This window comes from Oryctolagus cuniculus, chromosome 16 (assembly GCF_051225735.1).
Source record: "Oryctolagus cuniculus isolate XC-2025 breed Fujian yellow rabbit chromosome 16, ASM5122573v1, whole genome shotgun sequence".
Taxonomy (NCBI): Eukaryota; Metazoa; Chordata; class Mammalia; order Lagomorpha; family Leporidae; genus Oryctolagus; species Oryctolagus cuniculus.
Window position 1 is genome coordinate 24,334,753 of NC_142882.1, and position 27,241 is coordinate 24,361,993.

General features: G+C 47.5%; 1 protein-coding gene and 1 pseudogene across 2 annotated transcripts; one reads left to right on the forward strand and one right to left on the reverse strand.

Moving 5' to 3' along the window:
- Positions 1 to 2,761: 2,761 nt before the first annotated feature.
- On the reverse strand, positions 2,762 to 21,515 carry LOC127488465 (uncharacterized; the record flags this gene model as incomplete). The annotated part of the gene is made up of 6 exons (XM_089315960.1): positions 2,762 to 3,200; positions 5,034 to 5,135; positions 5,790 to 5,886; positions 6,456 to 6,522; positions 7,247 to 7,377; positions 21,237 to 21,515. Coding segments are annotated over 6 exons (846 nt in total), but the record flags the coding sequence as incomplete, so codon positions are not given.
- Positions 21,485 to 25,486, forward strand: LOC149121605 (importin-11 pseudogene; annotated as a pseudogene). The gene is made up of 2 exons (XR_016222865.1): positions 21,485 to 23,099; positions 23,150 to 25,486. The product of XR_016222865.1 is annotated as an importin-11 pseudogene (transcript).
- Positions 25,487 to 27,241: the final 1,755 nt, after the last annotated feature.

Consider the following 27,241-nt stretch of genomic DNA (forward strand, 5'->3'; position numbering starts at 1 on the left):
TTGGGTCCTTGGGAGGGGTCGGGGCACACGGAGGCCACTCCCCTTCCACCTTTGCTCCGCCCCCTGCGCGCTGCTGCCCGCCATCTTGACTCTTCCATATTTTTTCCTGTCATAACAACTCCACAGAGGGGTTATATTACATTAGGTGTCATAAATCATCACCCCAGTGTTAAATCCATGACAGGAGCTCCATCTGGGTCCCCGCTGGCCCCCTCTTGTGTTTCTTCTTCTGTCACCCCTTGCATGCATTCCCTCCCTGGGGGCCGGTGCACCTGCTAGAGACCCGGATGGAGCTCTGGGGACCCAGTTGGAGCCCTGTGCACCTGCTAGAGGCTCAGATGGATCTCTGGGGTGTGCCGGCCTGCAGCACAATGAACCGGGTTTCCTGAAACAGAGTGGGAATGCAGGGACAAGGACAAAGAATGGAGCCAAGACAAGTCCTGATCAAGGCTCGTTTATTGAACAAATCCAGTAGTATTTAAACATGACCAGTTGTTTACAAGAAGGAGCACAAAAGATTTACATATCAAAAAGGCTTTTAAGGTTACAAAGAGTTCCAGATAAGGTTCTTAATTATTGATTACACTTAGGTGATAAATGCAGGTTTCAGGTGTGACTGATTATCTATATCATCTCTTGTGAAAGGTTTAGGTTCTTCCTGCCTCTTTCTGGAATCTCCCTAGCCTAATTGTCTGTGCCAGGAAGTCTCCATTCATATGTTTAAGTGTAAACAAAGGAAGTGACTGCCTGTGGCTGCCCACACTGGGGGGCCAGATGGAGCCCTCCAGACCCAGATGGAGCCCCTGGGGGCCCTGTGCACATGCTAGAGACCAGGATGGAGCCCTGGGGACCCAGATGGTGCCCTGTGCACCTGCTAGAGGCCTGGATGGATCTTTGGGGGAACCAGATGGAGCCCTCGAGACCCGGATGGAGCCCCTGGGGGCCCCGTGCCCCTTCTGGGGACCCGGATGGAGCACCTGGGGGCCCCGTGCATCTGCTGGAGGCCTGGCTGGAGCCCCTGGGGGCCCAGTGTACCTTCTGGGGACCCGGATGGAGTCCCTGTGGGCCCCGTGCATCTGCTGGAGGCCCAGATGGAACACCTGGGGACTCCGTGCACCTGCTGGAGGCCCGGATGGAGCCCCTGGGGGCCCCGTGCCCCTTCTGGGGACCTGTATGAAGCCCCGGGGGCCCTGTGCCCCTTCTGGGGACCCGGATGGAGCCCCTGGGGGCCCCGTGCCCCTTCTGGGGACCTGTATGAAGCCCCGGGGACCCTGTGCCCCTTCTGGGGACCCGGATGGAGCCCCAGGGGGCCTCGTGCACCTGCTGGAGGCCTGGATGGAACACCTGGGGGCCCCGTGCACCTTCTGGGGACCCGGATGGAGCCCCGGGGGCCCCGTGCATCTGCTGGAGGCCTGGATGGAGCCCCTGGGAGCTCCGTGCACCTGCTGGAGGCCTGAATGGAGCCACTGGGGACCCCGTGCACCTTCTGGGGACCCGGATGGAGCCCCTGGGGGCCCCGTGCATCTGCTGGAGGCCTGGATGGAGCCCCTGGGGGCCCCGTGCATCTGCTGGAGGCCAGGATGGAGCCCCTGGGGGCCCCGTGCACCTTCTATGGACCCGGATGGAGCCCCTGGGGGCCTCCTGCACCTTCTGGGGACCCGGATGGAGCCCCTGGGGGCCCCGTGCACCTTCTAGTGACCCGGATGGAGCCCCTGGGGGCCCCGTGCCCCTTCTGGGGACCCGGATGGAGCCCCTGGGGGCCCCGTGCACCTGCTGCAGGCCTGGATGGAGCCCCTGGGGGCCCCATGCACCTGCTAGAGACCCTAATGGAGCCCCTGGGGTCCCTGTGCACCTTCTAGGGACCTGGATAGAGCCCCTGGGGGCCCCGTGCATCTGCTGGAGACCTGGATGGAGCCCCTGGGGGCCCTGTGCATCTGCTGGAGGCCTGGATGGAGTCCCTGGGAGCCCAGTGCACCTTCTGGGGACCCGGATGGAGCCCCTGGGGGCCCCGTGCACCTGCTAGAGACCCTGATGGAGCCCCTGGGCGCCCTTTGCACCTTCTAGGGACCCGGATGGAGCCCCTGGGGGCCCCGTGCATCTGCTGAAGGCCTGGATGTAGCCCCTGGGGGCCCTGTGCACCTTCTGGAGGGCTGGATGGAGCCCCTGGGGGCCCTGTGCACCTTCTGGGGACCCGGATGGAGCCCCTGGGGGCCCTGTGCACCTGCTGGAAGCCTGGATGGAATGCTCCAGGCTCCTGACTCCAGCCTGGCCCCACCCCTTGGTTGTTGCTGTGGGCATTGCAGGCATGAACCCTGTGGATGGCAGAGGGCGGAGGATGCTGTACTAGGACAGGGACTGGGCAGACAAGAGTCGCGATGCCAAAAAATTCTTTAAAAAGAGCGGGGGGAGCTCTCAACCCAGGGGCAGGGCTCTCAGCCCAGGTTGGGGGGGGGGGTTCTGAGCTCAATGGGCTCCCTCCTTCCTTCCCTGCACTTCTGGGTTCCTAAGTCACTTCTGGTCCACTTCCGTCCCTTTTATACCCATTTTTGGATACTTCTGGTCCACTTCTGAGTTCTTACAGTCACTGCAGGGTGTCTCTGGGGGTTCCTGGGGGGTCTCAGGTGTCTCTGGGGGTTTCTGGGTGTCCCAGGTGTCTCTGGGGGTTTCTGGGGGGGGGGTCTCAGGTGTCTCTGGGGATTTCTGGGGGGGGGGTCCCTCAGGGTCTCAGCATCTCTGGGGATCACTCGGGGTCCCTTGCATCTTTTGGTGTCTCAGGGGTTTTCTGGGGGGTCCCAGGGGTCTCAGGGGGTCCCAGGGGTCTCTGGGGATCTCTGGATCTCTCAGCATCTCTGGGGGCCACTTGGGGTCCCTGTGTGTCTCTCGGAGTATCAGGGGGTCTCTGGGAGCTCTGGGGGGTCTGTGAGGGTCTCAGGGGTTCTCTGGGTGTCTCAGGTTCTCTGGGGTCTCTGGGTGTCTTTCAGTGTCTCTGGGGGTCCCAGGGGTCTCAGTGGGGACACCTGTCAACACCGATCACCCCTGCCCATCACTCAGAAACCTGTCACTCAGGAAAAACATTTTAATTCTCATACAAGTTTCTGTCAGGAAATCGGTCCTGGGTCCGAAAGGCAACTTTCCTTGACAGGGACGCCCTCGAGTTTCTGTCAGAGAAGTTTTGCCAGAATCCAATATGGCTGCCACTGCTGTCCAAAATAATTAAAAATAAATTCATTAAAAATTAATTTTAAAAATTCAGAGATTAATTTAAAATAAATTCAATTAAAATTAATTTAAAATTTTATTTAAAAAATTAAAAATTCATTAAGGAATTAGTGCGCCCGCTAGCGTTGCCTAGAAACTGGGTTAAGCCCAGAGGTCCGGGTTGTCTGTGGCTGTTGCCTAGCAACAGAGAGCTGGCCAGAGGCCCTGAGGGCGCCTGCATGGGTTGCGTAGCCATGTTCCCACGGTCCTGGCCGGAGGCTTCGGGGGTCCCAGGTGGACCAGAAATGGAGCTCCTGGGGCCCCTGGGCACCTGCTGGGAACCCGGATGGAGCCCTGTGCACCTGCTAGATACCCGGATGGAGCCCTGGAGACCCAGATCCAGGGGTGGGGGAGGGGCGGGGGTCTCTGCCCTTAGGGACACTCACTGGGGCTCGGCGATCCCTCCCTTCCCCCGAATCTGGGCTCAGCCCAGAGGTGCCAGGGCACCATGTTTTCCCACGGTTCCCGGATTGTCCCATGGTCCTGGCCTGGCGGCCACTGGGTTATCCCAGCTTTGTTGAGGTCCCAGCTGGACCAGAAATGGAGCTCCTGGGGGCCATGAGCACCTGCTGGGGACCCGGATGGAGCCCCGGAGACCCAGATGGAGCCCTGGAGACCTGGATAGATCCCTAGGGACCTCTGGAGACCCAGATAGATCTCTGGGGACCCGGATAGAGCTCCTGGGAGCCCTGTGCACCTGTTGGGGACCCGGATGGAGCCCCTGGTGGAAGCTCAGGGCCTAGAGATGGGGCGGTGTTATCATGATTGGCAGCCAGAAAGAGGCGGGACTATGGTGTTTGACAGTCCTGATCCCCAAACCTGTGTCCCCACAAGGCACAGGTGGTGGGGAAGACGGTGCTGGAGTAGGAGTCCCAGGGGTTTCTGGGAGCCAGAAGTGGGGTCCTGGCTTCTCCCAGGGGATTCTGGGAGCCAGATGTGGGGGTCCATCCATGGAACATTCCAGAAAGACCACAGAACCCACAGTCGTGTGCAATGCAGTTTATGGCGTCAGTGAGAGAGAGGAGCAGAGAGAGGGTGAGCTGGGGACAAAGGCTTCCAGGACATTCTAGAACATTCCAGAACATTCTGGAAGCTTCCAGTGGCGATTGCGTCCGAGGGGCAGGGAGACATCGGCGAGAGTATCTCGGCTGTTCTGTTGCGGGGGGGAGAACAGAGAAAAAAGGAATGTTCTGGAATGTTAAATAATGTTCAAGAACATTCCAGAGAATTCTAGAACATTCTGCAACATTCTGCAACATGGCCACACCCACTGGGGCGATCGTGGCCGTGTTGGGAGCATCTAGAATGTTCCAGGGCATTCTAGAATAATCTGGACAATCTAGAACATGGCCCCGCCCACTGGGGGCAATTGTGGCCTTGGTGGGAACATCTAGGGCATTCCAGAACATTCTGGGATATTCCGGAATGTCCAGAAAGCTCTCCTGGGGAGGTGCGGGGACCAGCTGGCACCACGGCTCTGCTCACCGGGGCCTCGGCATTGGTGTCACTGGGGACAGGTGTCTGTCAGGGAGAGAGAGACACAGCTGAGTCAGCACAGGGCAGCCCATGGGCTGCACAGAACATTCCGGAATTTTCTGGGACTCCCTGGAACATTCTGGGTTTTTCTGGAGCCCCTTGGAACGTGCCAGCCATGCCCCCTCCACCCAGCTCTCACATGCCGGCCCCGCCCCTGACTTATGGCCATGCCCACAATGGCCACGCCCCCACTCCCACCTGGCCATACCCCCTCCACCCCGGCCACACCCCAGGCTCACCCGTGCCGGCCACACGATCCACATTCTCCCTGGGAATCCCAGTCTCCTCTGTCAGCGCCGTGAACCGCGCCAGGTGCTCGTCACTCAGCTCCTGGTCCCAGGCTACAGGGAATGCTGACTGTATACACTCACCCTGTCTAGTTGGCGCCCACTGCATACCACCAGGTTCAGTGTTGACTGTATACACTTACGCTGTCTAGTGGGTACCCACTGCTTAATGCCGGGGCAGCACAAGGTCAGCACCGACTGTATACATTCAGGGTGCCTCTGTCTAGTGTGCATCAGCTATATGCAGTCAGGGTGCCTCCATCTAGTTGGTGCCCTCAGTGTACCACTGGGGTTGGCGCCAACTGTATACACCCAGGCTGCATACTGCTGGCCGGACCCACCCGGGGCAGCATGCGGTTGGTGCTGTCTACACTCAGGGTCGGGATGGCTCTGCTAGTGTGTGCCAACTTTATACAGTCAGGGTCATGATGGCTTTCTCTCTCCAGTATGCACCGGCTGTGTACAGTTGACCAAATGCACCCAGGATAGGATGGGGTCAGGATGGCTCTGCTTAGTAAGTGCTGACTGTATACATTCAGCAAAAGCCACCTGGATATCTAGTAGGTGCCGACTGTATACACTCGCCCTGTCTGGGGGTGCCAATTGTATCTGCTCACTTTATCTAGTGGGTGCCAAATGTATACAGTTGGGGGCAGGCTCTCTGTAGTGGGCGCCGGCTGTATGCACGCGTGTGTGTAGGGTGCTCACCGGCGGCAAGGGTGATGCAGCTGACTGTGCCATCAGCTGAGGAAGACAATGTGGCCGTTGTCCTGCTCCAGGAACTTGAAGTAGTTATGGCCCTCAACTGTGGGGAAGAGGCGGGCATTTGGGGCATGCCAGGGCATGCTGGGACATTGTGCAACATTTCAGGGCATTATGGAGCATGCTGGGACATTCTGGGGCATGCTGGGACATCCCAGAAGCTTTATCTAGAACATTCCAGAACGTTATGGTATTGTGTAGAGCATTCTGGAACATCCTAGAATTGTCTGGCGCAAAGTTGGAAGATTCCGGAATGTTCTAGAACATTCCAGGAGATCCAGAAATGTTCTAGAACATTCCAGAAAAACATCATGGACCATTTGTGGAAGCATCTGGAAAATGCTAGAACACTCTGGGACATTTCTGGAAGACTGTGGAACATTCTAGAGCAAATCCGGGAATTTTCTGAAATATTCTGGGACATTCTGGAACATTGTAGAACATTGTAGAACATTCTGCAAAGCTCTCTTCCTGGAATATCACCTGGAGTCACCTGCGACCCCCCCCAGGGCTGTGCACAGACAATCCCACCCCCACCCCCTGCCCCTGCCCCTGCCCCATGGAATGTCCTGAAATTTTCTGGAACGTCCCAGAATCCCCCCCTGCACTCACAGTTGCATAGACGCCGTCCGCGTTCCTCTGGGCCACAACTGTGTGCAGGGTGCAGACCCCGTTTTCCCTGGGTGGGGGGATGGGCCGGGAGGACAGTTCTGGGATCCATTACTCCTGCCTGCCTGGTCTCTGGGCTCACCTGCTCCTGCCTGGCCTGCTCTCTGGGATAGATTGCTCCTGCCTGGCCCACCCACTCGATGGCTCTGGGATCAACTACTCATGAATGCCTGGTCTCTGGGATTGATTACTCCTGCCTGCCCTCTCTCTGGGCTCAGCTCATCTTCCTTGTGTCTCTGGGCTTGACTGCTCCCCCCTGGGCCATCTGCTCTCTGATTCTGGGCTCCACTGCTTTACCCGTCGTTCTCTCTGGGTTTGACTGCTCTCCCCTGACTCTCTGGGTTCGACTGCTCTTCCCTGGCTCTGTCTCTTGGCTTGACTGCTCCTGTCTGCTCTCTCTCTGGGCTTGGCTAGTCTTCCCTATGTCTTTTGGATTGACTGTTCTCCCTGGGCCATATGCTCTGTGACTCTGGGCTCGACTGCTCTCCCCTGGCTCTCTCTGGATTCGATTGCTCCTATCTTCCCTGCTCTCTGAGTCTGGGCTCCACTGCTCCCCCCGTCTCTCCCTCTGGCTAGCTCGCCTGGCCCCACCCCCGCTCACTTGACATCTAAGCCAACCGTCAGCTCTCTGACTCTGGGCTCGACTGCTCTCCCGTCTCTGGGATCCACTGCTCCCCCCTGTGTCTCTGACTCTGGGCTCGGCTCGTCTCCCCTGGCCCTGCCCCAATGCTCACCTGACGAAGAAGGTGATCGTCAGTGCGTTGCCGCCCTGAATGTTTCCAAGCAGCACCCGCAGGGGGCCGCCGTCCGCGGTCAGGGCGGGGTTGTCAGAGGCAATGGTGATGGTGCGCCAGGGCCCAGAGACCTGAAGAAATGATGCAAATTGATGATGCGAATTAGTGATGCAAACTAATGATGCGAAGAAATGATGCGAACTAATGACGTGAACTAATGTCAATTAATGATGCGATTTAATGACGCAAATTAATAATGCCTGGGTGGGGTCAACGTTGGCACAGGGCACGCCCACCACGAGGGCGAGGAGGAGAGCCTTCATCACCGTCCTCATCCTCGTCTTCGTCGTCTTTGAAGCGTCTATTTATAGTTGGGGCTGGGGGGGCGGGAGTAGGCGTGGCCGAGGTCGTGCAAACATTTGGGTTACCGCCGGGGACGGGAGGAGGTACCTGAACGCTCCTGGAGATTTCATTCTCAGTGAAAAAACTGGCTCAGACCAGTTCCACAGTGTGAAATCCTTTAATCCCATTTCTCGCTCTACTTGCGCTGGGCTCAGGCTGGCTCCGGCCAGAACAAAGTGGCCAGGGGAAGCATGGGAGTGTGTGCCAGGACCTGCCTGCGAACACCTGGCACCAAATCTGGAAGATTGTATGGCATTTCTCGCTTCTGGAATTTTCTAGAATGTTCCAGAATGCTCTAGAACATAGCTTTTTTTTTTCCTTTGGGTCAGGAAATCAGTTTCTCTGACAGAAGTTGAAAAAAGGCCAAAGGTGAGTCTTTCATGAAAAAAATGCTTTAAAAAAATTTCTGGAATATTCCAGAATGTTGTAGAGTGTTCTTTCCATCAAAAATCCATTTTTCTAACAAAAAAAGTCAATAAATGAAAAGAAATGGCCTATGGAGAAACAACATGGAAGCAAATGTCTAGAACATCCTAGAATGTTCTAGAAAATTCTAGAATGATGTTTCTGTCAGGAAACGTGTTTTATAACATTCTTTCAGTGAGAAGATCCATTTTTCTGACAGAAAAGTGTCAAAAACATGACCCGAAATGAGGTTTCCATGGAAAAAAAATCTTAAAAAATTCCAGAATGTTCTGGAAGGTTCTTTCTGTCAGAAAACCTCTTTTACTGACAGAAAAAATCTAAAAACATGAGAAAAAATGGCCTAGGGACCTACAATCAACACACAAAAGCAATTTCTAGAACATTCCAGAGCATTCTAGAAACATTCTTTCTTAAAACCTGTATTTCTGACCAAAAAAGGTAAAAACAATCGCCCAAAAATGATGCTTCCATGAAGGAAATCTCAAAAAAAAAAAATTCCAGAATGTTCCAGAATGTTCTTTCAGTTAGGGAACCCCTGTTTCTGACAGAAAAAGTTTAAAAAAATGAGAAAAACTAGCCTAGGGAATATCAACAAGAAATCAATTTCTAGAACATTCTTGAATATTCTTTCAGTCAGAAAGTCCATTTTTGTGACAGAAAAAGGTCAAAAAAAGATAAAAATCTGTTTCCGCGGAAAACAAATCCTCAAAAAAATTCCAGAATATTGTAGATTGTTTTAGAAGGTTCCAGAATGTTTCTTTCTGTTAAAAAACCTGTTTTACTGACAGAAGTTTTTTAAAAAGATCAAAAAACAGCCTATGGAGAAACATGGAAACGACTTCTAGAAACATTCCAGAACTTTCTAGAACATTTTTTTCAGTCAGAAAACATGTTTTTCTTACAGAAAAAAGGCAAAAAAATGAGCGAAAATAAGGTTTCCATTAAAAAAAAATCTTAAAAAAACCCAGAATGTTCCAGAATTTTCTAGAAATTTTTTTCAGTCTGAAAACCTGTTTTCTGGCAAAAAAAGATTTAAAAAATGAGAAAAATGGCCTAGGGGCCAACAATCAACATGGAAGCGATTCCTAGAACACTCCAGAACATTCTAGAATATTTTTTCAGTCAGAAAATTCGTTTCTTTGACAGGAAAAGGTCAAAAAGCAACAAAAAATGAGGTTTCCATGAAAAAAAAAATAAAAAGTCCAGAATGTTTTGTCACCCCCAGAATCTGCCCCAGGAGCTCCACCCGGGCCCCCCCGCGAGCTCCCAGCAGCTTCCCAGGGCCCCAGACCGACCCCGCGAGCTGCGTCTGGGTCCCACAGGGGCTTCATCCGGGTCCGCAACAGCTTCCTGGGGACCCGTGCACCTGCCAGAGGAGACCCGGATGGAGCCCCTCTGCACCTGCTGGAGACCTGGATGGAGCCCACAGAGCCCTGCTGCTGCTGCGGTGCACGCCGGGAGTTCAGTATGGGGTGGAGTCAGGACCCGTGAACCCTGGGGCTGTTTTCGGGGGGTCGCTGTGCCCCCACCCCGGCGCCCCCGGCATCCCTGGCCACACCCCAGCTCACTCTGGGCGTGCAGCCCCGTGCTCAGCAGCAACAGCAGCAGCCCCAGGTGCACGGCGCGTGGCCATGGCGGGGCGGTGCCTGGGGGACACTGCACATGCGCAAAATCCGTGAGTCATAATGGGCATGAGCTAACATGGCCCAGGTTCACAATGTGCATGCGTCAAATTGCCCAGGGTCACAGTGCGCATGTGCGCTGGGTATGTTTCCTACTGCACATGCGCCTCATTCCTGGCCATGGCGGCCATTTTACATTGTGCATGCATCGAAATGTCCGAGATCACGCTGCGCATGCACACTGGGCGGATTGCTTGCGCACAGTTCCTAAACATGGGCATGGGGTTCACAGTGCGCATGCTGTAGAATCATGGGAAAATATAAACTAGCCTGTGGGTAATGAACAACTGTCGTTAAAAATGTGAAAATGTTGTAAACTGCGAATTTTATGCACAATATGAGACAAAATGGTCACAGAGGTATTCAGTAGCTTACATATATAAGGATCCTTTGGAAAAACAACAGTGATAAAGTGGTACCATTGCTGAGAACTCGTGGGCAGGTAGAATTGGCATGTGGATTTCTATTTTGGGGTCTGTTGATTTCAGTAGAAGGTAGTTGCTTCATTTTCAGGTCTTTCACTAGAATGTCTAACACCAAGTCTCTCTCTGAGTTAGTTACTGCTTTTTTCTTTAAAGATATTATTTACGTATCTGAAAGAGTTAGGCAGAATTAGAGAGAAAGGGGGAGAGAGAGAGAGCGAGAGCAAGCGAATGAGAATTTGTTTTCCATCCACTGGTTCACTCTCCAGATGGCTGCAACAGCTGGAGCTGGGCTGATCCAAACCCAGGAATTAGAAACAACTTCTAGATCTCCCACGTGAGTGCAGGGGCCCAAGGATATGGGCCATCATTTACTTTCCCAGGCCATAGCAGAGAGCTGCATTGGAAGTGGAGTAGCCAGGACTCAACCCAGCGCCCATATCAGATGCTGGCACTGTAGGCGGCAGCTTTATCTGCTACACCACAAGGCTTTTCCCTGAGTTACTGCTTTTGAGGTCGGTAGGCTTGTGTGCATAACTTTTCTACTGGTCAGTAGGTAAAAGGACTCAGTGAAAATCCAAGTTAAATCAAAAAAGAACCCAATAAAGTCAACAAGGGAATATGCATATGTTGATGTTGAATTTTCATAGGCCACTGAGAGATGGAGACTTGTCTCAAAAGCTACATTCATGTGACTTTGCACATGTGCAGGAAGAGTTGGGTTAGCTCACATGGACTTGTAGGAATCAGAATACACAGGTGAGTCAAAGTTCTTCAGAACCTGGGAGACCTGTTTGCCTCTTCAGAGTTGCAGTCCTGCACCCTGTGCATTCGACAGGGTGGCACAAGTGACACACCAACATTTGAAAGGCCCTGGGGGAGGGCGGGAATCCCTTGATTCCAGTTGGAATCATCATGGAATATTGTAAAATTTTTTTGATTATAGAAGTTTCTGATTTCTTCCAGACAAAACATCAGAAAAGCCCCTAAGAATGTTCTCAGACCAATCACTCTTCATTCCCCATGGAACAGGAAGAAGATGTACACAAGACTGATAGGCCCAAGGGCTGCAGCAGTCCTGCTTTTTCACTCCTCCTGCCTTCTCAGTTTTTACCTTGACCTTCTGCTCAACCTTAGGATCTTCTCCAGAGTGATCATAGTTTTGTTCATGTACTAGTAGAGCTGGGAATGTCTGTCACAAGAGAGGGAATGTGGTAGACTGGGGGTTTGGGGGGAGCTCAGGCTACTGTGATCCAAAACTTTACTGTTGGCTCTTTCTGGAACAGGAGAGGTAGGAAAGGAGTCTCTCCTTTCAACCATATCCTCCACCATGCAGGCAAAGAAGGTCATGGGTATTTGCATGTTTCTCTGCCCTAAGGACTCACTGGAGTCTTTCAATTGCGTGTTTTTTTTTTCTTTTTATTTTCTTAAGATTTATTTATTTAAGCCGGTGCCGTGGCTCAATAGGCTAATCCTCTGCCTTGTGGCGCTGGCACACCGGGTTCTAGTTCTGGTCAGGGCACCGGATTCTGTCCCGGTTGCCCCTCTTCCAGGCCAGCTCTCTGCTGTGGCCAGGGAGTGCAGTGGAGGATGGCCCAAGTGCTTGGGCCCTGCACCCCATGGGAGATCAGGAGAAGCACCTGGCTCCTGGCTTTGGATCAGCGCGGTGTGCCAGCCGCAGTGTGCCGGCCACGGCGGCCATTGGAGGGTGAACCAATGGCAAAAGGAAGACCTTTCTCTCTGTCTCTCTATCACTGTCCACTCTGCCTGTAAAAAAGGTATTTATTTATTTATTTATTTGAGACAGTTAGAGAGAGGCAGAGGCTGAGAGAGAGAGAGAAAGAAAGTTCTTCCATCCATCAGTTCACTCCCCAATTGGCCACAATGGCTGGAGCCAGGCCAGAAGCCAGGAGTCAGGAGCTTCTTCCAGGTCTCCCACATGGGTGCACATGCCCAAGGAACTGGGCTATTTTCTACTGCCTTCCCAGGACATAGCAGAGAGTTGGATCAGAAGTGGAGCAGCCAGGATCAGAACTGGTGCCCCTATCAGATGTCGGCACTGCAGGTGGCCGCTTTATCCACTATGCCACAGTGACACCCACCTTTTGAAGATTTTATTTATTTGAGTGGCAGCGTTAGAGTTAGGGATGGAGAGAAAGAGCATCCATCCACTGGTTCACTCCCTAAATGGCTGCAACAGCCAGTCGTGCTTGATATCTCTATTCTTGCTAAACCATAAGCTCTACCAATAACATCCGCTCCATTAAAAAAAAGATAATCACACCAGAGGCACAGGTGTCAGCATAGGGACAGGAGACTTGAAGAAGCAAGGTACATGTGGCCCCCAAAAAACCACAATGGTTCTCCAGAATTAGATCCTGAAGTAAGGGAAATCCATGAAATGTCAGAAATAGAATTTAAAAGAGGATGGCGGAATAGTGAGGGCGTGCACCGATAGTCCAGGAAAATTTATTTTAGTAAAAGGGGAGTTACGGTAGCCTCAGAAAAAAGACCAGGAAAAAATCACAGGGGAAACTCTTCTGGATCTAGTGGCTGTGAATTGGAGGACCTACTGGGAGAACAAGGTCACCCACCACGCGGAAGCCGAGCTGCGGGAGCTGCAGGGTTTGCACGCCAGTGCAGGAAGGGGAGTGCATGTCACACAGACACCAACGTGGAGAGCAGGGACGCCCTGGGCTCCGAGTCCACACATCGGTGCTGGAAAGGAGGTGAGCTCAATAACCCAAGACATTGGCGGGGAAATGGGGGTCAGAATCTAGAGGGGAGCCGGAAAGTGCACCAGACTCACTACCGGAGAGAAGGAAAAAAAAAAGGTGGGGGGTTTCTCTCTCCTCCAACCTTGCAAAGGTTGCAAGGCTGCAAGGCTTGCAAGAGTTTACAAGAGTTTGCAAGAGACAAAGAGCAGGCTGCCTCTCTGGATTTACATAACAACAGGGGAGAGCTAAGGAACTGAGTCACTACAATTCAGTAGCCTAGGCAACCCAGTGGGAGTCCAGAGGAGAAACAGAGCCTGCACAGACTCTTTGGGTAGAAGCCAGAGATTGGAAGCTAAATACCATCAATTCTGCACAGCCGTGCAGTGCGGTGTTACTTATCCTCTGAATAAAATAAATAAATAAATAAATAAATAAATAGAGAGAGATTTACCACGCATAACCTGAGGGTGTCACCTTTGCACACCCGTAACTCGGAAGAACCAAGCAGAGCTCTCAGGCCACACTCATCTCAAGCCTCCAAGTCTCCTCCAACAGCAGGCAATCCACTTAACACAGACATAATATAAAATAAAAAAATAAAAAAAACACAGTGACGAAAGAAGAATTAACTATGCCAAGCAACAAACACAGAAATCGAGGGAACAAGATCAACGATGACACTATGATGCCTCCAAATAAACAAAACACCCCAAGCCAAGATTATGAAGATGATGAGATAGAAGAAATGCAAGATACAGATGTCAAAAATTTATGATAAGATCATTTAGAAGTTTTCAAAAGCAAATCCTTAAACTACAGAAATCCTTATTTGACAGGATTGAAAATCTCTCTCGTGAAAATGAAATTTTAAGGAAGAATCAAAATGAAATGCAGAAACTAGTAGAACAGGAAAGTGTGATAGTGAGGAGAAATCAAAATGAAATGAAGAGCTCAATAGATCAAATGACAAACACATTAGAAAGCCTTAAAAACAGAATGTGTGTGGTAGAAGAGAGAATATCAGACTTAGAAGATAGAGCACAGGAAAACATACAGTCAAACCAAAGAAAAGAAGAGGAAATTAGAAATCTAAAAAATATTGTTGGGAATCTACAGGATACTATTTAAAAAACCAACATTCGAGTTCTAGGAGTTCCTGAAGGCATGGAGAGAGAGAGAAAGGATTAGAAGGCCTTTTTAGTGAGATACTAGCAGAGAACTTTCTGGGTTTGGAGCAGGACAGAGACATCCTAGTAGAGGAAGCTCATACAACCCCCAATAAACATGACCAAAAGAGATCCTCACCATGACACATGGCAATTAAACTCACCACAGTGAAACATAAAGAAAAGATCCTAAAATGTGCAAGAGAGAAACGTCAGATTACTCTCAGAGGATCTCCAATCAGACTCACAGCTGACTTCTCATCAGAAACCCTACAAGCTAGGAGGGAATGGCGAGACATAGCACAGGTGCTAAGAGAGAAAAATTGCCAGCCCAGAATATTATATCCTGCTAAGCTCTCATTTGTGAATGAAGGTGAAATAAAGACCTTTCGTAGCAAACAGAAATTGAAAGAATTTGTCGCCACTCATCCGGCCCTGCAAAAGACTTAAAGATGTGCTACACTCAGAAACACAGAAACACGGCCATCAATATGAAAGAAGGTAAAGGAAGAATACCTACCAGTAAAAGAGCATGGGAAGCTCAAAGCATATACTAGAAAATATCTCTGAGAAAATGGCAGGGCAAAGTCACTACGTATCAATAGTCACATTAAACATTAATGGTCTGAATTCTTCAGTTAAAAGACACCGATTGGCTGATTGGCTCAAAGAACACAACCCAACTATTTGTTGCCTACAAGAAACACATTTCTCTAACAAAGAGGCATGCAGACTGAAAGTGAAAGGTTGGAAAAAGATATTCCATGCCAACAGAAACCAAAAAAAAAAGCAGGTGTACCCATATTAATATCAGACAAAATAAACTTTAATACAAAAACTGTTAAGAGAGACAAAGAGGGACACTGTATATTGATTAAGGGTTTAATTCAACAGGAAGATGTAACTATTATAAATGTATATGCACCTAATTACAGGGCACCGGTCTATTTAAAAGATATGTTAAGGGGCTTAAAGGGAGATTTAGATTCCAATACAATAGTACTGGGGGACTTCAATACTCCACTCTCAGAAATAGACAGATCATCCGGACAGAAGATCAACAAGGAAACAGCAGATTTAATTGACACTATTGCCCAAATGGATCTAACAGATATCTACAGAACTTTCAATCCTATACCTAAAGACTTTACATTCTTCTCAGCAGTGCATGGAACCTTCTCTAAGATTGATCACATACTAGGTCATAAAGCAAGTCTCAGCAAATTTAAAAGAATTAGAATCATACCACGCAGCTTCTCAGACCACAGTGAAATGAAGCTGGAAATTAGCAACTCAGGAAACCCCAGAAAGTATGCAAACACATGGAGACTGAACAACATGCTCCTGAATGAACACTGGGTCATTCAAGAAATCAAAAGGGAAATCAAAAACTTTCTGGAAGTAAATGAAGAAACAACATAACATATCAAAACTTATGGGATACAGCAAAAGAAGTATTGAGAGGCAAATTTATAGCAATAGGTGCCTATATCAAAAAATTGGAAAGGTACCAAATAAATGAGCTTTCAGTGCATCTCAAGGACCTAGAAAAACTGCAGCAAACCAAACCCAAATCTAGTAGGAGAAGAGAAATAATTAAAATCAGAGAAGAAATTAACAGGATTGAATAAAAAAAAACACTACAAAAAATCAGCCAAGCGAGAAGCTGGTTTTTTGAAAAAATAAACCAAATTGACACCCCATTGGCCGAACTAACTAAAAAAAGAAGAGAAAAGACCCAAATCAATAAAATCAGAGATGAAAAAGGAAACGTAACAACAGACACCACAGAAATAAAAAGAATCATCAGAAATTACTACAAGAACCTGTATGCCAGCAAACAGGAAAATATATCAGAAATGGATAGATTCCTGGACACATGCAATCTACCAAAAATTGAACCATGAAGCGATAGAAAACCTAAATAGACCCATAACTGAGACAGAAATTGAAACCGTAATAAAGGCCCTCCCAACAAAGAAAAGCCCAGGACCAGATGGATTCACTGCTGAATTCTACCAGACATTTAAAGAAGAACTAACTCCAATTCTTCTCAAACTATTCAGAACAATCGAAGAAGAGGGAATCCTCCCAAATTCTTTCTATGAAACCAGCATCACCTTAATTCCTAAGCCAGAGAAAGATGCAGCACTGAAAGAAAATTATAGACCAATATCCCTGATGAACATAGATGCAAAAATCCTCAATAAAACTCTCGCCAATAGAATACAACAACACATCAGGAAAATCATCCACCCAGACCAAGTGGGATTCATCCCTGGTATGCAGGGATGGTTCAACATTCGCAAATCAATCAATGTGAATCACCACATTAACAGACTGCAGAAAAAAACCATATGATTATCTCAATTGATGCAGAGAAAGCATTCGATAAAATTCAACACCCTTTCATGATGAAAACTCTAAGCAAACTGGGTTTGGAAGGAACATTCTTCAATATAATCAAAGCAATCTATGAAAAACCCACAGCCAACATCCTATTGAATGGGGAAAAGTTGGAAGAATTTCCACTGAGATCTGGCACCAGACAGGGATGCCCACTCTCACCACTGCTATTTAACATAGTTCTGGAAGTTTTAGCCAGAGCCATTAGGCAAGAAAAAGAAATTAAAAGAATACAAATTGAGAAGCAAGAAATCAAAGGATCCCTCTTTGCAGACGATATGATTCTTTACTTAGAGGATCCAAAGAACTCTACTAAGAGACTATTGGAACTCATAGAGGAGTTTGGCGAAGTAGCAGGATATAAAATCAATGCACAAAAATCAACAGCTTTTGTATATACAAGCAATGCCATGGCTGAGAAAGAACTGCTAAGATCAATCCCATTGAAAATAGCTACAAAAACAATCAAATACCTTGGAATAAGCTTAACCCAGGATGTCAAAGATCTCTATGATAATTACCTTAAAGAAAGAAATAGAAGAGGATACCAAAAAATGGAAAATCTTCCATGCTCATGGATTAGAAGATTCAGTATCATCAAAATTTTCATTCTCCCAAAAGCAATTTACATATTCAATGCGATACCAATCAAAATACAAAGACATTCTTCTCAGATCTGGAAAAAGTGATGCTAAAATTCATATGGAGGCACCGAAGACCTCGAATAGCTAAAGCAATCTTGTGCAAGAAAAACAAAGTTAGAGGCTTCACAATACCAGATTTCAGGACATACTACAGGGCAGTTGTAATCAAAACAGCATGGTACTGGTACAGAAACAGATGGATAGACCAATGGAACAGAATTGAAACACCAGAAATCAATCCAAATGTCTACAGCCAACATATATTTGATCAAGGATCTAAAACCAATTCCTGGAGCAAGGACAGTCTATTCAATAAATGGTGCTGGGAAAACTGGATTTCCACATGCAGAAGCATGAAGCAAGACCCCTACCTTACACCCTACAGAAAAATGTACTCCACATGGATTAAAGACTTAAATCTATGACCTGACACCATCAAATTCTTAGAGAGCATTGGAAAAACCCTGCAAGATATAGGTACCGGCAATGACTTCTATGAAAAGACCCCAGAAGCACAGGCAGTCAAAGCCAAAATTAACATTTGGGATTGCATCAAATTGAGAAGTTTCTGTACTGCAAAAGAAACAGTCAGGAGAGTGAAAAGACAACCGACAGAATGGGAAAATATATTTGCAAACTATGTAACAGATAAAGGGTTGATAACCAGAATCTACAAAGAAATCAAGAAACTCCTCCACATCAAAAAAACAACCCATTTAAGAGATGGGCCAAGGACCTCAATAGACATTTTTCAAAAGAGGAAATCCAAATGGCCAACAGGCACATGAAAAAATGTTCAAGATCACTAGCAATCAGGGAAATGCAAATCAAAACCACAATGAGGTTTCACCCCACCCCAGTTAGAATGGCTCACATGCAGAAATCTACCAACAACAGATGCTGGCGAGGATGTGGGGAAAAAGGGACACTCACCCACTGTTGGTGGGAATGCAAACTGGTGAAGCCACTATGGAAGTCAGTCTGGAGATTCCTCAGAAACCTGAAGATAACCCTACCGTTCGACCCAGCCATCCCACTCCTTGGAATTTACCCAAAGGAATTTAAATTGGCAAACAAAAAAACGGTCTGCACCCTAATGTTTATTGCAGCACAATTCACAATAGCCAAGACCTGGAACCAACCTAAATGTCCATCAACAGTAGACTGGATAAAGAAATTATGGGATATGTACTCTTTAGAATACTATACCGCAGTAAGAAACAATGAAATCCAGTCATTTGCAACAAAATGGAGGAATCTGGAACACATCCTGCTGAGTGAATTAAGCCAGTCCCAAAGGGACAAATACCATATGTTCTCCCTGATCGGTGACAACTGACTGAACTCCAAAAAGGAAAGTTGTTGAAGTGAAATGGACACTATGGGAAACAGTGACTTGGTCAGCATATCCCTGACTGTTAATGAACAACTTAATACATTATCCCTCTTAGTATTTTTTTTGTCTGTTCTACTTAATATGACTGGTTCAATTCTGTAATTAATACACAGTTATTCTTAAGTGTTGAATTTTAACTGAAATGTGATCCCTGTTAAACATAAGAGTGGGAATAAGAGAGGGAAGAGATGTATAATTTGGGGCATGCTCAAGCTGACTTGCCCCAAATGGTAGAGTTAGAAACATACCAGGGGACTCCAATTCAATCCCATCAAGGTGGCATGTACCAATGCCATCTCACTAGTCCAAGTGATCAATTTCAGTTCACAATTGATCATAATGAAAGGACTAAGAGTCAAAGGGAGCACATAAACAAGTCTAGTACCTGCTAATACTAACTGATAGAATAAATAAAGGGGAGAGTGATCCAACATGGGAAGCGAGATACTCAGCAGACTCATAGAATGGCAGATGTCCTAAACAGCACTCTGGCCTCAGAATCAGCCCTAAAGGCATTCCGATCTGGCTGAAAAGCCCATGAGAGTATTTCAGGCATGGAAAGCCAAGAGACTCTGGAAAAAAAAAACCTAAATGAAAGATCTCTGTGAGTGAGATCCCAGTGGAAAGAACAGGTCTTCAAAGAAGGAGGTACCTTTCTCTGAAGGGAGGAGAGAACCTCCACTTTGACTATGACCTTGTCTAAACAAGATAAGAGTCGGAGAACTCAAGGGGCTTCCATAGCCTTGGAAACTCATGACTGGAGCATAGGGAGATGACTGATGCCATAGACAGGAGTGTCAATTGGTAAAGTCAACAACAGGAGTCACTGTGCACTTACTCCTCATGTAGGATCTCTGTCCTTAATGTGCTGTACATTGAGATTTACTGCTATAACGAGTACTCAAACAGTATATTTCACTTTGTGTTTCTATGGGGGTGCAAACTGTTGAAATCTTTACTTAATGTATACTAAACTGATCTTCTGTTAAAAAAAAAGAAATTATCAATTCCCAACTTGACTCTCACTGGGATTAAACATGACAATAGGTCTGATCTGATTTCATCATCATTTAAAAAAATCATCTATTATTTTTCACTTTGTGTTTCTGTGTGGGAGCAAACTGTTGAAATATTTACTTAATGTATACTAAACTGATCTTCTGTATATTAAGAGAATCGAAAATGAATCTTGATGTGAATGGAAGGGGAGAGGGAGTGGGAAAGGGGAGGGTTGTGGGTGGGAGGGACGGTATGGGGGGGAAGCCATTGTAATCCATAAGTCGTACTTTGGAAATTTATATTCATTAAATAACAGTTAAAAAAATAAAATAAATGCGTTTGAAGGTTAAAAAAAATAGGTAGCTGGATCAGAAGTGCAACAGCCAAGATGCGATTAGGTACTCCTACATGGGATACTGGCATTGAAAGTAGCAGCTTAACCCACTGCACCACAACACCAACACCAGCAATTATTCCTTGAGCATGTACTTTGTCTTTAAATAAATTTTGCTTTCTGACCACCTTCAAAAAAAAAAAAAAAAGAAAGTATAAAAAAAGGTCCAGGAGAAAAACAAAATCAAAGAAAAGTTTCTATTCTTTGATCGCTTCCTGCAATCCATACCCAAAACACAAAGAGGAAAAGCTTACTTTCTTTGAGCAAAAATTTTACACAATCATTTGTTGTGTAGTATGTGGTGCTTCAGAAATTGTTATGAGATGCTTTGAGTTGTATTATTGCATTGTAGATGCACACAATGGACAACTAGAAATCATAAAATACCAGAATCCGTGCCTGGAAAAGTTACCATTTAGACAAGACCCTTAAGGAAACAGAAGATCATACTGAGTCCAAGTATATTCTACCCATTCCCCCTGGCATGGAGTTGGACCACAGCTCACAGGGCAGAGTGATTAGAGGAAGTGATGACTCCTCACTGCTCCAGGACTGTCATTCTTCTCCTGGTTTGCAAAGGATATGGGGCAGATTATTTGACTTTTGCTTTCTGGAAAAAAAATTATAAAGTTTTCTCATTGTCTCAGATTCCAAGACAGTGGTGAGAATAAGAATCACAAACCAGCTTTTTGCTCATAACAAATCCCTTCCTTGGCTCTTGATAGTCTTTTTGCTTATTTTCCCCAATTTTTTCATTTATTAAGTTTAGTAAGGTAAGTAGGTTTTAAACTGAATATCAGCTAGTTTTAAGCCTGTTTTGTTTTTATTCACCAAATGAATGAACATCACCAGCTTGCTTAAATTACCATACTCTGAATTTGTGGTGGTTCATTCACAATGTACACATATATCAACACAAATATTATACATAGCATGTATATTTGATTTTCACTTGTCAATTGTGCCTAAATATAGTGGGGAGATAAAAATTTCAGAATTTACAGTTAGACTTCCAAGACTAAATTGATTCCCATCTCAACATTTGCACCTGTGTTTTAAATGCCTATACCCTTAATTTAGTCTTTTCCTGTTTCCATTACCTGCCTTTACCATTTAGCAATAAATTCCATTAAATGTAAAAAAAAAAAGAATTCAAAAGAAAGATTGTCAGAAAACTCAATGCAATGCAAGAGCATACAGATAGGTTAAAGAATGAAGAAATCAATAAATGGCATAATGAAAATATCACTAAGTAGATAGAAGTCATTAAGGAGAACCAGGTAGAAATTTTAGAGATGAAATCTTCAATCAGTGAAATTAAAAATACAATTGAGACCTTTAACAGCAGAAGAGACTGTCGCTCCCCCTCTTCGTGGAGGAACGACACAGGACCCTGCGCTGTTCTTTCGTCTGCTCGGCCCTCCCCGGGTTTGCTGCTGGTTCTTCCCGGGTTGGCTACTATCCCTTCCACCTCCGTGGAAGGGCAGTTCCCCCTGGCCACATTCCCCACTTCCGCAGGGGAGCGGCACACCGCCGGCCGGCTCTCTGGGGGCTGCACGGGTTCCCTTAGATGTTCCCCATAGATGTTCCTGGTGCATGCCGTCTCTCTCCTCCTTTATAGTCCTCCTCCGCCAATCCCAACTCGGCTGAGTACGCTGCTCTCCAATCAGGAGCAAGTCCTACAGTTAATTGGTTGAACTGGAGGCAGCTGTGCGGAAGCTGTTTACTTCTCTCCCAGCGCCATATTGTGGGAGAGCAGATGCATAGAATAAGTCCTAATTCGAGTAACTTAGTCCAGTCCGGATTGCTCCCCACAGATCCCCCTTTCTTTTTATTTTTTAGCGTTGATACGCGCCTGTCTTCGGTGTCCCGCGGAACACACTCTGCTCTACTTGCTAGAGTTGCCACAGGCTCTTACAAGTCCTATCAATCAGGAAAACCGAATCCGGGTCCTCTCTTCGCCATTGTGAGGAGGTTTTTAGGCACTGATGCATGCCTGTGTTCGGTGCCCTGCAGCGCATGCTCTGCTCTGCCCGCAGGGGCTTACAAAACCTATCAGGCAAACCGAATCCAAGCCTTCTCATTGCCTTATTGTGGGGGAGACTTATTAGTGTTGGTTCGTGCCTATCTTCGGTGACCTGCAGCTCATACTCTGGTCGAGCTTTGCTGGCGCTTACCGCCTTAAATCAGGCAGACCGAATCCAAGCCTTCTAATTGGCATGTTGAGGGGAGGCCTTATTTTTCTCTATTTCTCTATCTCCGGGCATTCCTACCTCTCCCATTTCACTTCTATCTTCCAGCATTCCCATTTCTCTTTTACTTCACTTCCAAACTTCTGTTTCTCTTATCCCTGCGGCTTTCCGGCACCTCGCCCCGCCGGCGGGTTCCCGGCTCTGCGCCGCTTCAGCCCGCGCGCCTCTCTGCGCGGCTTCCCGGCTTTGCGCGGTCCGCGGTCTCCACGCTTAACCCTTTCGCGTCTGAACCACGGCCTACGCCAGCGTTCCCTATCTATTCACGCCCCGTGCTCTCTCTGCACGCGGCGGCTTCCGCGAGTAACACAGCGTAGCTTGCGTCTCCGCCACTAGGATTCAATCTAAGTTCCCCGGGCTAGCCTGGCGAATTCAACCCAGCGTACGTCTCCGCCCCACGATCTGGCTTCCCGTCCTTTGCTCCCCGGGCTAATCAGACGGATCCCAATCTGGCTTACGTCTCAGCTTCTGGTTTTAACTTTTCGCCCCCTATTCCCGGGCTAACTTGAGAATCCCAAAGTGGCTTTCGTTTCCGCCTTGGCCTGCCCCCCGCGGCTTCAATTTCCCTAACATTTTTCTCTACCCGGTATGTTTCCCCAAGCTTTCCTCCAACGATATTCCTCCCTCATTTCTCCTGGCCTCTCCCCACAGTCCGCGTCCGAGTCTGTTTGTTCTAGCTTTCACTTTCGCTTTCGACCTTAGAGATTCCTCCCAGCTTCCCCCCGTAGTCCGTATCCGAGTCTATGCCTAGGCTTTCAATAGCTTCTTCCGGCTCCTTTTTCGTCCGGCTTTTCCCTAGGCTGTTTGCTAGTCTCTCCCTCCGATATTTTCCCTAGGCTGTTTGCTAGTTTCTCTCTCCGATATTTTCCCAGTTCTTCCCGTTTCTTCCCTCCTAGGTTTCCTATCCGTCCTAAGTTTCCTATCCGTCCTAGGTTTTCTATCCGAGTCAGGTTTCCTATCCGAGCTAGGTTTCCTATCCGAGTCATTTCTTCCCTCCTAGGTTTCCTATCCGAGTCACGGCACCATTATGTCGCTCCCCCTCTTCGTGGAGGAACGACACAGGACCCTGCGCTGTTCTTTCGTCTGCTCGGCCCTCCCCGGGTTTGCTGCTGGTTCTTCCCGGGTTGGCTACTATCCCTTCCACCTCCGTGGAAGGGCAGTTCCCCCTGGCCACATTCCCCACTTCCGCAGGGGAGCGGCACACCGCCGGCCGGCTCTCTGGGGGCTGCACGGGTTCCCTTAGATGTTCCCCATAGATGTTCCTGGTGCATGCCGTCTCTCTCCTCCTTTATAGTCCTCCTCCGCCAATCCCAACTCGGCTGAGTACGCTGCTCTCCAATCAGGAGCAAGTCCTACAGTTAATTGGTTGAACTGGAGGCAGCTGTGCGGAAGCTGTTTACTTCTCTCCCAGCGCCATATTGTGGGAGAGCAGATGCATAGAATAAGTCCTAATTCGAGTAACTTAGTCCAGTCCGGATTGCTCCCCACAGAGACCAAGTGGAGGAAAGAGTTTCAGACTTTGAGGACAAGACAACTCAATCAAACAAAAATAAACAGGAAAGAATTTTAAAAGTCTATACGAAATTTGGAATACCATTATATTCAAATTACAGGTATACATGAAGGAGAAGAGAAGAGGGATTGAGAACCCGCTAAAGAAAATAATAGTTGAAATGTGGGTGGATCGAATGGACAACATTACCCAGCCCAAAAGAAGGAAACTTTCAGCTTTGGCTTTGCTGTCTCTCCTGCCATCTGATAACAGTGTTATCCAAGATAAATTCTGTGGGATTATAAACATCTCAGTGGAGGGCCTGCATGATGTCATGACGGAAGATTCCGAAACAGGCACTTACAAAGACTGTATGTTAATGTCTCATCTGGAAGAACCAAAAGTAACAGAAGACGAAGAACTGCCCATAGAACAAGATAAGAGGAAGAAGATGCTGGCCCTGAAGGACCCTGTGCACATGGTGTCACTGCAGCAGTTCATCTACGAGAAGCTCAAGGCCCAGCAGGAGTTACTGGGGGAACAGGGCTTCCAGTCCCTCATGGAGACGGTGGACACAGAGATTGTCACCCAGCTGCAGGAGTTTCTACAGGGATTCTGAGAGCACACTGCGCATGGCTGCCTCCCCTTTCTTGCTCACGCTGAGTGACACAGCCTGCCAGCTCCATGTGAGAACCTGCTGAGATGAAGAAATGCCCATATATGAAAATAATGAAACGAAGACCACATGGTCTTTTTTTATGACAAAATATAAAGAATAAGTATAAATCATGCATAACTAAAATCACAAACCTATTCCTCAGAAGAATTTAATTTTATATTTATGAGGGGCCTGTGTTTGCTAGAGGTACAGTTGGTGACAGTAGCTGCTTCCTTTCCAGCCGAGAGAAGAAGCTGCCTGGTCACCATTTAGTCATGCACTCTTAACACTTGAGAAGAGGAAGGTTAATGTCTGCGATGTTTGCCTGCAACCAACATTAGTTACATTTGGCTGCCTTATCCTTCTTTTAAACTAAAGAAACACAAGTTTGAAAAATGACAGAGCTGTTCAGATGGTGCAGTCAGAGAAATGTGTGCATCAGGCAAAAATATGTGGATAGTGACAAATATACATTACTAAAATTATCTTGCAAGAGAGTGGTTTTCATCCAACATAGAGAACATGTTTTATCCAACAGATGCTTTTATTTTCAGTCTAGTCATTTGATACAGGAATTAGTAAAGGCATTTTTTCCTCATTTTATCTTCAGCAAATTCATTTAGTCTGTGACTGTGCATAGTAAGGCCCACAGAAGTGAGTGTGTGGTACCGCAGTGCCAGGTGGGAGATCTCTGGCCATGGCGGCTAGCAGCCCTGTGAGTGCTGAGAACCGCAGCTGCCAGTCCGCCCTTCGCCACACGGGCCCCACAGGGCTGTGACAGACTGCTCCGTGCTTGCCAGCTTCTCAGGTTCCTCGGTGCACAGGTGCACCTTGGAGGACCCTGCAGCCATCCCCAGGGTACCAACACTGACATAACTAGTCTTCCTTAATCCTCCAACACGCAGTACCCAAACAGGGACAAGGAGAACATCAAGCCTTACTTTGTTTTACTTGCCATTTATTGTAAGGAACCTTTAAAGCATTTTTTAGGAAATACTCAAAAGCAAGGTTGGAAAATGTCTTATCTTTCTATAGAAAGTTGGGTACAGTATGTGACTGTGGGACACCACTGCTGCTTTATAAGCTGTGGAGCCCAAAATGTGTGGGGGGATATTTGATGTTTTCAGCAAGAGAAAGAAAATATGGTCCAAATTAAATTTTCCAAAGATATCTCATCTAAAAAAAAAGTCTATACGAAATTTGGAATACCATTATATTCAAATTACAGGTATACATGAAGGAAAAGAGAAGAGGCATTGAGAACCTGCTAAAGAAAATAATAGTTGAGGGGGATTTCACTGTGGCATAGTGGGTTAAGCTGCTGCCTGCAGTGCCAGCATCCCATATGGGTGCTGGCTTGAGAGCTGGCTGCTCCATTTCCAATCCTGCTCCCTGCTAATGCACTTGGGAAAGCAGTGGAGGATGGCCCAAGTCCTTGGGCCCCTACAGCCACATGGGAGACCAAGAGGAAGCTCCTGGCTGCTGGCTTCAGACTGGCGCAGCTGCAGATATTGTGGCCATTTGGGGGAGTGAACCAACAGGCAGAAGCTTCTCTATCTGTGCCTCTGCCTCTCCATCTCTGTAACTCTGCCTTTCATATAAATAAATCTTTAAAAAAGTAGTTGAGGATTTCCTAGGTCTTGAAAGAGACATGTACATCCAGATACAAGAAGATCAAAGGACCCCAAAAGCAGACTTAACCTTAACTATTGTTGAGGTTTTTAATCCCCAGAAGAGGAAAGTTTTTTTAAGATTTATTTATTGGCCGGCGCCGCAGATGAATAGGCTAATCCTCCACCTTGCGGTGCCGGCACACCGGGTTCTAGTCCTGGTTGGGGCGCTGGATTCTGTCCCGGTTGCCCCTCTTCCAGGCCAGCTCTCTGCTGTGGCCCGGGAAGGCAGTGGAGGATGGCCCAAGTGCTTGGGCACTGCACCCCTGGGAGACCAGGAGAAACACCTGGCTCCTGCCTTTGGATCAGTGTGGTGCGCCGGCCACAGTGCACCAGCCGTGGCGGCCATTTGAGGGTGAACCAACGGCAAAAGGAAGACCTTTCTCTCTGTCTCTCACACTATCCACTCTGTCAAAAAAAATTTATTTATTTATTTTAAAGTATAATTACACCATGAGAGAAGAGAGGCATGGGGGAGGATGGACCAAGGACTTGGGCCATCCTCTACTGCTTTCCCAGGCCATAGCAGAGAGCTGGATCAGAATTAGAGCAGCTGGAATTTGAACCACTGCTCATATGGGATGCAGGCACTACAGGCTGGGGCTTTAAACCACTGAACCACAGTGCCAGTCCTTGAAGGAAAACTTTAAGTACAATCTCCCCTCCCAAAAAAGTATCAGTGATTCACTGAGAATCCATGGATTCATGTAGCCTTGGTAACCATATTCTCCTGATTCTCTCAGTTAGTTTAGCACCACCCATTTCCTTTTGCTTAGTGTCTCAATTTCTGATGTCATAATACAGAGGCATCTTTTGCTGTTATTTTTACTTCTTTCCTGCTCTTGATTTGAGATCCAGAGAGTAGCACATAGGAAACCAGAACCCATCCACTGGTTTACTTCTCAATTATTGCCAACAGTGTATTATTTTTCTTACATATTTATTTGAGAATCAGCGACCGAGAGAGAGAGAGAGAGAGAGAAGACAGAGAAACATGAGAGAGAGAGGGAGGGAGGGAAAGGGAGAGGGAGAGGGAGAGGGAGAGGGAGAGGGAGAGGGAGAGGGAGAGGGAGAGGGAGAGGGAGAAGGAGTTAGTTCTCATTCACTGGTGCAGTCCTCAGATTTAGGCAACACAATGCCTTTGCCTGGCTGAAACCACAAGTTAGGAGTTCAGTCTCTGTAACTAGTAAGAAACCAGTGCCTATGACTTTCCAGCTAATAAGCATTGAAAGAAGTAACAAATACATAAATGGATGTCTAAAAAGAAGCCAG